This window comes from Pristis pectinata, chromosome 8 (assembly GCF_009764475.1).
Source record: "Pristis pectinata isolate sPriPec2 chromosome 8, sPriPec2.1.pri, whole genome shotgun sequence".
Classification (NCBI taxonomy): domain Eukaryota; kingdom Metazoa; phylum Chordata; class Chondrichthyes; order Rhinopristiformes; family Pristidae; genus Pristis; species Pristis pectinata.
In genome coordinates this window covers 35,741,511-35,753,065 of record NC_067412.1, presented here as the reverse complement: position 1 = coordinate 35,753,065, position 11,555 = coordinate 35,741,511, and the positions used below count along the sequence as shown (strand labels likewise).

Here is an 11,555-nt window from a genome sequence, read left to right as displayed (position 1 = left end):
ACATGGGGGAAGAAATGGGTGATGTTTTGGGTCAAAATCCTGTATCAGAACTCAGGTGGATCTTTGATACACATGCAACACCAGCAAATTAGTATTTGCCTCAGCAATTTCACATTTATTTATGTGATGAATCACCAAATGGGGGCAGCAGGGAAGTCTGTGTGTTTGTTAAAAGATGTAAAGTAGCAAGCAATACAAGAAATCATCCATTAGCCAATGTTTTGTTTAAATACATTTCCACCCTGTACTACTGCTGTTAATGCATCGTCACCGTCATGAAGTGATTGAGCTTCATGCATAGAAACTGGAGCATCCAGAGGAAACCCATGCTGTCACATGGAGAACATGCAAACTCCACACCAAAGGCACCCAAGGTCAGGAGTTCTGTGAGGCAGATGCTCTACCTGGACGAGCACAATGGGCCAGAAGTGATACTACATTTGGAGAAGGAGGCTAAAATGACAAGGTGCATTGGGCAAGCACCAGTTTCACATGGGGCTGCAGGGAAGTAATTTTCCGAGGCACCCAACAAGCAAGGAATTGTGTGCATAAACTGCGTGATTCCTGGAGCTTCAGCGCAACAACTCATGTTAATCCCGTATAATTTCAAATTGCACTAGAGCAAATTTATCTGCAAAATCACCTGCCCCTCCCAATGGGAACTGCTTCTGAATAGAAATGTCTGAACCAGGGATGCACAAAGTACTCTAATGAACTTCTACCATTGCACTGTTGAGATTGGCCTTGACTCTTTGCATCATGGCCTGGTACGGCAATTCCAAGAGGCTGCAGAGAATAGTGGACACAGCCCGGTCTATCACAGGCACAGACTCCCCACCACTGACAGCACCTACTGGAGGTGCTGCCCCAAGAAGGTGGCATCTTTCATCAAGGACCCCCACCATCTGGACCAATGCCCTCTTCTCGCTGTTAACATCAGGCAAGAGGTACAAAAGCCTGAAGTCCCACACCACCAGGTTCAGGAACAGCTACTTTCCTACAACCGTCGGGTTCTTGAACTGACCTGCACAACCTTAACCCTACCTCAGCAACAGAACACTACAGACCACCTCTTGTACTACCATGGACATGTCTCTGATTGTGGTTTTTTTGCACTAATGTCTTATTTTGCAGTCTTTTTTCTCTTCACTATCTTATATAATTTATGAATAATTTATGTTTTGTGTGTTATCGGCACCTACGTGCCTGTGAAGCTGCTGCAAGTTTTTCACTGTACCTACTCCTCACCATACTTGTGCACATGACAATAAACTTGACTCTGCTTGACGTTAGAGATGGGAGCAGCAACGATATGCATCAAACAAGCCTCTCAGCATTTGAGGTGGGCCTCTGGGGGAAGCACTGATGCAATTGGGCCCTCATGCCCAAACACCTGCTTCATTGATGAAGATTTCCTCTGGCTTTGTCATGACTATGTCCTGCTAAGAACTATAATACCATGTGATATGAATTTTGATACACTGTTGTACCAGTCCCTGTTGCTAATTGGGTGCTGAAGACCTTCAGTAAAGGACATTAAGCAGACCACTCTACACTTCCATAGAACTTCTAGAGTTCTATACCTCTCAGCCAGAGACTTCCTGCCACTCAACAGTCCGGGTAAAAGTAATCTTGCTGGATCCTGGTTTGTTGCCAGCAGAGGTCACCTTCTGATACAAAGGCTGGTTGATACCTCACTCTAGAGGCATGGCAAGGTCTGGTCTCTCGCCAGGGCTGGTTGGTAGGTGATTGCCCAGACGAGTGTCAAACACCTGCAATGCACTTCCTGTAGCTGTGACACTTTACTCTGTTATTGTTTTTACCTGTACTACATCAATGCACTCTGTACTAACTCAATGTATCTGCACTATGTAATGAATTGACCTGTATGAGTGGTATGCAAGACAAGTTTTTCACTGTACCTTGGTACAAGTGACAATAATAAACCAACACCCATACCACCTCTGCTGACGTGGCCAACTTCTAACCTATTAAGTGGATAAGAGCTGACAGTTGCCCCAGAAACTGCCTGTGGGCAAGTCAAGAGTTCCAGTTCACAATGATAGATCCAGTTGTGTAGTGGCTCCAGCTTCCAAGAGCCATCTGAGGAGATAGAAATGTGAATCATTTAACTGAAAGAAATGTGAGCTGGTCATTGTTGCTTAAGGATGAGTTTATTTATTTCCTTCGTTGGCTAAAAATCTACTGATAACAGTGGGGATGAGGTATATTAGAGGCTTTGAAGATTGGGATAATTAGAAAAATTTCCAAGTAGCACACAGGTAGGGAATCCAAGTCAAAGATCACACTGTTGGGGACAAACAGCAGGAACGCTTGCTGAGGCTTGGGTTGTCTTAACAAATCAGCATAGGAAGACATGTCTGGAACACACTTCCCTTTACAGCATTCAAAATCAATTAATAGAAAAAACCCAGGACAACCATCTTTATAGGTGATTCGATCCCCCATAGTGCTGTCATTTTTACCTATGTAGGGATGGCATTCTGACAGACTTGCACGTGCCAAAAGTTAGGAGCCGGCCAGGGCTAACCTTGAGCATTGCAGTCCGCACTAGTGGATGGGGACTTCACCCATTGCTTCACGTAGCTCCTGTAATACTGCTTTTGCTCCTCTGAATTGGCAAGGCTGTTATCATTTGGCTCTTTTCCGTATGCAGCTCCATCAGTGCCCATATTATTATTACATCCCAAATCAACAGCAGTCATAAAATAGGGATCCGTTTCAGTGAATCCACTATCAACAGTATCTAAATCCAGTGATACCTTTGGATAACCAAGGTCTGGTTCCAGCCTGCTGCACGAGGAGATGGCATCAAGGCTTCCGTCACTCCACGAACCACCCTCACTAACATTTCTATCAGCCCAAGAGGCATCTTCATCATTTAAAGAGAAAGTTTCATTTTCTGGGTCCCAGTCACCTATGTTGAGGCACTGAAGATCTAGAATATTTCCATCTGTTCCATCCAGACCACCAGAGGATTGCAACAGGGACATCATGCCATTCAGTGGTGTGGTGTTGTTGCAGGGCTGAGGGGCTCCTGATGTAAGTGGATTCAGATGAGTGAAAAATTGGCTACTGGGGGGATAATTTTGCACATTGGAATTCTCTCTTGCAGGATTACTGTTACATTGAGTCATGTAGGGTGGTCTGATTGGCTTGGATTTGTATTTGCAATGAGAGCAACTGGACTCGTCAGTCACTGTCACGGTATCAATTGATACCCGGCCATAGGACTTATCCTTCCATTGTTGGATGTTGTTCCCAAACTGGCCCCTGGAGTGAGCTGAGGTACAGGTACTTGGGTCACATAAGGCTTGCCACGAGGAATGAATGTCAGACTGCTTTTCCCAGGGTTTCAATCCCATCATCAACGTTTTGTCGAGAGCAATAGGTCCGTCGTATACCTGTACTGTGTCACCCTTCTCCAACACCATTGCATTCTTCTCACTGATTTCATACAATGCATCTGGATATCGAGCATTGACCCACTTCTGAAACAAGAAAGAGACAGCAGGTCAAAAACTGCTGCTGATAATATGTTGCTGATTTGTGTTTCATTATTTCACAAGTAAACCTGTTATGAAGTTCAGATATCTGAATAATGATTTGTCATGCACCAATTTGATTCAGTAATATGACCATCCTCTTCCAAAGGGTCACAAATTAAAGCCAATTTAAATACTGATCAATCAATATTGTCAATTAGTTGGTGCCGCATGTTCAATGGCATTGCTTGATGAATTATGCATCACATTATTCTGCTGGGCTGTATGAAAACAAGGGAAATAAGTACAATAATAGTAAGACTTCTTGAAGAAAGGTGTGGTGATCATGTCTGCCCCGTCTTAATTCGGTGTTCATGCACCTGTCTACATCAGTGGTGCTGTGGTCGAGAGAGGGTTGACAGCTTCAAGTTCCTGGGAGTGAATATCACCAACAACCTGTCCCGGACAAACCACGTGGATGCCATGGCCAAGAAAGCTCACCAACGCCTCTACTTCCTCAGGAGGCTAAAGAAATTTGGTTTGTCCCCTTTGACTCTCACCAACTTTTACCGATGCACCATAGAAAGCATCCTATCAGGATGTATCACGGCTTGGTATAGCAACCGCTCTGCCCAAGACCGCAAGAAGCTGCAGAGAGTTGCGGACACAGCCCAGCGCATTACGGACACCAGTCTCCCCTCCTTGGGCTCTGTCTTTACCTCTCGTTATCTTAGTGTAGCAGCCAGCATAGTCAAAGACCCCACCCACGCAGGACATTCTCTCTTCTCTCCTCTTCCATCGGGTAGAAGATACAGGAGCCTGAGGGCATGAACCACCAGACTTAAGGACAGCTTCTACCCCACAGTGATAAGACTATTGAACAGTTCCCTTATACAATGATATGGACTATGACCTATGACCTCACGATCTACCTTGTTGTGACCTTGCACCTTATTGCACTGCACTTTCTCTGTAGCTGTGACACTTTGTACTGTTATTGTTTTTTTTACCTGTACTACATCAATGCACTCCATACTAACTTAATGTAACTGCACTGTGTAATGAATTGACCTGTAAGATTAGTTTGTAAGACAAGTTTTTCACTGTACCTTGGTACAAGTGACAATAATAAACCAATACCAATACCAATAAATACGAGAAACCTGGGGGAAGGAATGGTGCCAGTCAAAAGGAATATATGGAAAAAGAAAGAATTCTTATTTCTAGAGGATCTTTCTCAACAGCAGTATGTCCCAAAGTGCTTCATTGTAATGATCGAAAGGAATGACAGATTGTGAGGAGAACAAAGGGGTGATGGTCACCTATTGCACAATTTTAAAAGCTGTTGATTATGGAACAGAAGCCTCAGGGCAGTAGGGAGTTTCTCAGGATTTAGATTCTGTGGGAGAATCAGCCAGAGGTGGAGACTGATCAGACTTGATACCTCTGGAGCAAAGCATCAGGACACTTGGAACTCAGTAGAAATAAAATTGGAAAACAGCGAACCTGCTTCAATAACATTGAGCCCCAAGATAGTAGAGAAAGAGAAGCAGAAGAATAAGTAAAAATGTAAAACTCCCCCAACACTGCATCGACAAGTACCCTTGTATTGTAATTTATATTGGAATTGTACAGTACAAGAGAGATATACAATAAAGCATCCTCTACATTCCCTAGATTGTGATCAATCAAACATTTCCAGGGCGGGTATAGCATAGCTAAGATTCAAAGTAAAGCATACTCTACATTTCCTTTACAGTGTTCAATCAAACACTCCCAGGGCAGATATACCATCACCAACTAAAGCTCACTCTCCACTACCCCATCAAAAATTCCTGGGAATGGACAGAATGGGTTGAAATCTGTGGTCCACGTTAAAGCACCTCCAATATTCACCAAAAATAATGCATTAGGCCATGAGTGGGAAACAGAGTCCCAATGTACCTGCTCGGCACTTTGGTGAGTAAAAACAAAGTAAACACAAGCAAGGGTCTGCTGTACTTTATCAAGAAAGTTTATCTGCCTTGGAAGGAAAAACAAAATTACAAATAGGTCATATTTTTCACAGATATGAGCTGGTGGCCACCTCAGTTCCATAACAGACACTTGTGCAATTGAAGTGCACTAGATATTCTCTAAAACCTTCAGCTCAGTGATCAGGATCAACCATATCTCTTTCAAATGACACTTATTGATAAGACTTAACATCTTTTGTTTCCATTACACTTGCATTTGCTCATCACATTCTACAAATGTAGCTAACGTTTGGAAGAACGTTGGTTGAGAATTAGAGTGCTGATTAAGCTATTGTAAGCACATCAACATTAGGAAGTTTAACCTGGAAGTGTGAGGCATTAACTTGGAAACTGCATCAATGAGAACCAATTGTTTAGGTGTTAAACATGCAAGAATCAAATTTACATAGATTAGATCACATCTTCTTACAGAGGGCGGTGAATCTCTGGAATTTACTACCCCGAAGGGTTATGCAATCCAGTTTGGGAATACTTAAGAGGAAGGAGATAAACTTTTGAAAGGTCAGGGAATTGATGGCAGAAGAGGATATGAGGCCTAGAGCAGATCAGCCATGATTATATTGAATGGTGGGGCAGGCTTGAGGGGTCTGATGGCCTGCTCCTGCTCCTATTTTCTTATGTTCTTACGATCATTTCCAGCTACACTCTGAAATTGAACCACCTACTTCTGGTCGTGTTCCAAGACACATGTCCGACCACTATGCAGTGTCAGAAGCCCGTTGAAATGATGTCACATCATCGCAATAGATTTGATCCTCTTCTGGTTGAAAATGGTACTTTGACACCATTTTCTCACGTTAGTCACATAAAAAAGGTACCAAAATCCCCCATGAGACATTAATTAAAGGATGTCCATTCTGACTTTGATGTTTTGATCTGATAACCCAAAATTCCAATGATTAAATACTTTTCCCAGTCATTTTCCCTTGGTCAATCATTGTTTGCAATCATTTTTTTGTTACTCGTCCTGCTGCAATATCTAGCTCATTGACCCTCCTGCACCTTCCAATGCCATGGCTCTTTTGGCCCAGTGTCCTTCTACACTGCCAACTCATCTGCCAGTTTTAGTTTCATCACTAACTTCTTGAGAGTCCAAGTCATTTATGTATACCACAAAAAGCCAGCATTTTACAACTGAGCCTTCCAGAACCCCACTGCATGCAGCCTACTAATTATTAAAATTCTTAGTGACTACTACCCTTTGCTTTCTGTCAGTGAGATCATTTATATTCCAACTTGTCACTTTCCCTTGGAATACCATCACTCTCTTTCAGGAATAGAGGTGCGAAGTATTCATTCAGAACTTTACACATCTTCTTCCTCCACACTTAGGCTGCTATTTTTTAGTTCCCTGAAAGGAATACTCATTTCTTTCTCGTTATCTTTCCCTTCATCTACTTGTACAACATTTTAAAGTTTTCTTTGATTTTATCTATCGGTCTCCTTATCTTCCAAACTTCTTTTTTAGTTTCACCCGTGCAGCTGCTATATTCCTCCAGGGTTTCTATAGAGTTGAGCTCCCTGAATTTATTAAAATCTTCCCTTTTTTGCTTTATCCTTGATGTCCATAGGGATCTAGAAGTAGGAACTCATCCTCTTCATTTAATGGCAAAAAACTTGTTCCAAACTCTCACTAATTCCTCCTTAATGTCCCTCAGCATTGATATGGTAACTTTGTAGCTATTTTCAATCTACATTTGTGAAATCATCTCAACCTACACCCCAGTTTAAAACTTCTACTCCTAGTGCAACCATAAAGGGTAGTAGTCACTAAGAATGTTAAATCTAACTTAACTTTAATTGCTGCCCCCAATATACTCCCCAAAGCCATCTTTCCCACTTGACCCAAGTCCATTCCCTAAAACTAAGTCTGAAACTGCCCTCTCTTGTTGGGTTTGCTACATGCTGGTTAAAAAAATGTTCTCTTGACTGCACCTCAAGAATATTGCTCCTTCTCTACCCTTTGGTCTGTCTCTGCTAATGTTACGTAGTTATTTTTGGACATCTGTAATCTGGCTACATATTTGCATTTCTATTTCTCTCTGTTAGGGCTTTACTGGACATTTGCAACAATGTGTTGTCTCTCTTTGTTTCTCACTTCTATTGATATGGCCTTGTTTATTGGTATTACAGTTCACAGTTCTATTCTTCACAGTACTCCTCACAGTTGTAACCATTTCCTTAAGTGATATTGCTTGACTGACTTTGCACCCTGTCTATGTTGTTTTAAATTCTTGTAACAAGGATGTTCAGATGTTATTCCTGCCCATCTTAAAGGAGGGTGACAGTGATCAGGGAGTTGCACCCCTGGTCTCTTCTACTCAGGAAACAGAAACTGAGCAGGAGTTGTCCAGGAGATCAGAGGATAATGTTAAAGGCAGTATAGGAGCACAGGGACCTTATGGGATCTGGTGATCCAAGGGATAGGTGGGCCAATGTGAAACTCTCTATGTCATAGAGAGGATGTACGTTATAGACTGCCAAATAGTGGAAAGGAGATAAAAGAGCAAATTTTTCACTCTCTAACTGCTCCCATTCACCCATTGACCAGATAACCTTGTTTATAGTTTATCCCCATGGTCACCCTCTGTTTCTCTTCCCACAGACACTGCCTGAGCAGCTGAGCACTTCCAGCATTTTCTGTTCTTCCTTTAGATTTCCAGCATCTGCAGTTGTTTTTATTTTCACAAGCTAATGTAGCGAGCTGCTTAAACCTGGAATGTGCTGTCGAAAGGAAGGTGGAAACAAATCCTACAATAACATCCAAAAATGGATAAAAATTGAAAGGACAAGATTTGAAGAACTGTGGCAGATGGAGTAAGGAAAAGGGCAGTGCACTCATTAGATAACTAGACCAAAGAGTTAACACAGACCCAGCCCCTTCCTCTGCCGTAGCTTTCTGAGACGGCTCTAAATTAGATGAAAGCAGGAGTCTGCTGATGTGAAATGGACAACCCATAAATTAACAGAAACACCACAGTGTCAACGTGTCCCATACACAAGGCCTGTACTTTCCTGGTACAAACTGTACTGCTTTGCCCTCAAGTGAAAATTATTGCGGGTCCCTCTCCTGTAAAAGTTCCAAACCCACTTGAGGTTTTCTCACTTGTTATTGTTATTTTAACAGCTCTGATATTGATCAATTGTTTTATCTCAAAAGGATCATCAGACAGGAAAAAGCATGTATAACACCTCAGATCATGAACTGAATGGTGTGTGTGAGTATGTGTGAACACGTGTGCGTGCATGTGTGAGCTTGTGTGTACGTGTATACATACACATATGTGCTTAAATTCGAGCACATGCATGCATCTGTAAGTTTATGTGTGTGTGTGCACATATGTACCCGTGTGTGCATCCAGCTCAAATGTTTCAATAAGCTAATCCATTTAAAAATCTGAGAATTATCAGTTTCCTCCACCTCATCTCAGCTTGCGTTGCAAAGTAACTAGCAAAACCAGACAGCCAGAACTGTTTTCTTCGAACTCCTTCCTCCTTCAGCAGAGTCCCACCAGATCAGTAACCATTTGTGGAAACCTTCCCTGATACTGCCTATCTGAGATCCCATAGACTGACTGTCTGTTGGCTATTTGACTACAGAAGAGCATTTCAGTTCTGTTCTTACCCAATGCAAGTGTCCGCACCTCCTAAAGGATTCAGTAGGTAACAGTGCAGAATGGGATTGTTGCCCCACTGAGCACTCCAGTACTCCTAACCTATCTGGTTCTGTGTAGCTATCACAGAACAGACCAGTACTTGGAGCTGGCTTGTGACAGTGGGTTACCTGCATAAGGGGATCAGAGGGTTGGGATATCTAAGAATTTAGAGATCAGGAATAGAACCTTGGGTGGTTTTGGCTGGGCTGTGCATGAGGGTGGTGAGATTGGTGGGTGATGGGGAACCAACTAAGGAGGGGAAAAGGTCCATAGGCTGGAAGGCAAGTGTTAGGCATTTCTTTAGTGGAGTCCCAGAGTGGTGCTGAACTAGTAAGGTCTACTTCTTCCAGGAATGGCCAACAATGGAAGGCCTTAGAACACATACTCTAATTTGAAGGGAGCAACCAAAGTGATGTACATCAAAAGGATTCATGGAATGTTGGCTGGACGGCTGGAATGCAAGGGGGTTGAAGTTGTGCTCTAGGTGTACAAAACTCTGGTCAGACCTGACCTGGATGACTGTGAGAGGTTCTGCTACATCACTCAGCAGTGAGACACAGCTCAGAGGCAAGGCCTTCTGTGATGTCCGGTAGGGGAAGGGGCAGAACATGCCCCACACACAAAACTGCTGAAAAACACTGACAGGGATAAATCCTAACTATTAAAAATATTAACTATTATTTTGCTAAATCTATATCACTTAAAACATCTAAATAAACTCAGTCAACTAGAAAAATGTAATAACACTAACACTTACCATTTTCCTCCATGGAAACCACAAAAGAACTTGTTCAAGCAGATTTTTGTGGTGAGGAAGCTCCACAATTTTGTGTTCCTAAACTGGACTCCATGAGGAATCCAATGTCTGAACACAGACAGAATGGGTGGAGCAGGTATCAGCAGGTTTGGGGTTTGCATGAACCAGCACACATGTACAAAAATAGCCAACTTGCTGCAGAAGTTCTGACATTGTTACACTGGAAGCACTGTCCTACAAATCCAGGGTGTCGGCCTTGCAGGTAGTGAAGCATATATTTAAATGGATTCATTATGAGAATGGATTACTGAAAGTAGGGCTGTATTCCCGGAAATTTAGAAGGATAAGATGTAAGTTGACTGCTTTTTCTAAGATCTTACAGGGTTTGTAAGAGAATACATTTCCAAGGATTAAGAACAACAGGTATAAAATTAGAAATAGACCTTCAGGAATATAGTTAGCAAACACTTTTCTCTCTCTCTCCTTCCCAACTGGCTAACAATGCTGAGTGAATTATTGATTTCAAATCTAAGATTGAGCAGTTAAAGATATTCAGGATATAGGGAAAAGTGGAGTATATTGTCACGGATCAGCTATGATCTCTTTGAATGAATTTCTTAATTCACTTTTTTGGGTTCTGGGCATCATTGCCCTTCCCTACCTGCCCTTGAGAAGGTTATGGTGAGTCAACTTCTTGAACTGCTGCAGTCCTTTTGGTGAAGGTGCTCACACAGTGGCATTGGGTGAGGAGTTCCAGGATTTACACCCACTGATCTTGAGGGCGTCACAGTGGCGCAGCTAGTACAGCCGCTGCCTCACAGCGTCAGAGACCTGGGTTCAATCCTGACCTCAGGTGCTGTCCATGTGGAGTTTGCACGTTCTTCCTGCGACTGTGGGTTTCGCCAATGCTCTGGTTTCCTCCCACATCCCAAAGACTGTGGGTTGGTAGGCTAATAGGCCACTGTAAATTGCCCCTAGAATGCAGGTGAGTGGTAGAATCTGGGGGGAGTTAATGAGAATGTGAAAATAAAAAATGGGATTTAAGTAGGATTAGTGTAACATGGGTGGTTGGTGGTTGGCACGGACTTGGGTGGGGTTGAAGGGCCTGTTTCCATGCTGTATCTCCCTATGACTCTATGAAGGACCAGTGATATAGTTCCAAGTCAGGATGGTGTGTGACTTGGAGGGGACCTACTGCTGGTGTTCCCATGCACCTGTTGCTCTTGTCCTTCTTGGTGGTAGAGCTCATGGGTTTCGGAGGTGCTGTTGGAATACCCCGTGAAGTAACTGCAATGCATTTTCTAGATTATACACACTACAGTCATCTCTGCGTGGCAACAAGCTCAGCCAATCGAAAGCGAGAAGGCTCTATCATAAGCTTTGCAGCTCACTGAGTTACACAGCATTAACTCAATGACTGCCCGTTTCCTTAAAGAGTTACGGAAGGCTCCAAGACCTGCGAAACTCAAAAGAACTTCAACAATGCTTGGACTCAATGAGAGTATCTGATCTGGTTTGCTTACTGTTGTTACACTTGGAACCAATTCATTCCTCTCCTGAGGGCACTGCCTCTCACTGGGTCCCTTCTCCTGAAAGTACT

At 42.9% G+C, this 11,555-nt stretch overlaps 1 protein-coding gene across 3 annotated transcripts in view; it reads right to left on the bottom strand.

Annotated features, from left to right (window-relative positions):
* Nucleotides 1-2,160: 2,160 nt before the first annotated feature.
* Nucleotides 2,161-11,555, bottom strand: part of LOC127573583 (interleukin-21 receptor-like) — a 49,848-nt gene continuing 40,453 nt past the window's right edge. For 2 of the 3 annotated variants that reach the window (XM_052021945.1, XM_052021944.1), the window contains one exon: nt 2,179-3,512. In XM_052021945.1, coding sequence (XP_051877905.1) covers nt 2,547-3,512 — 966 coding nt within the window. In that variant the 3' untranslated portion in view covers nt 2,179-2,546. Of the gene's footprint in view, nt 3,513-11,555 lie in introns of all 3 variants that reach the window. The other variant, XM_052021943.1, reaches the window with a different exon arrangement.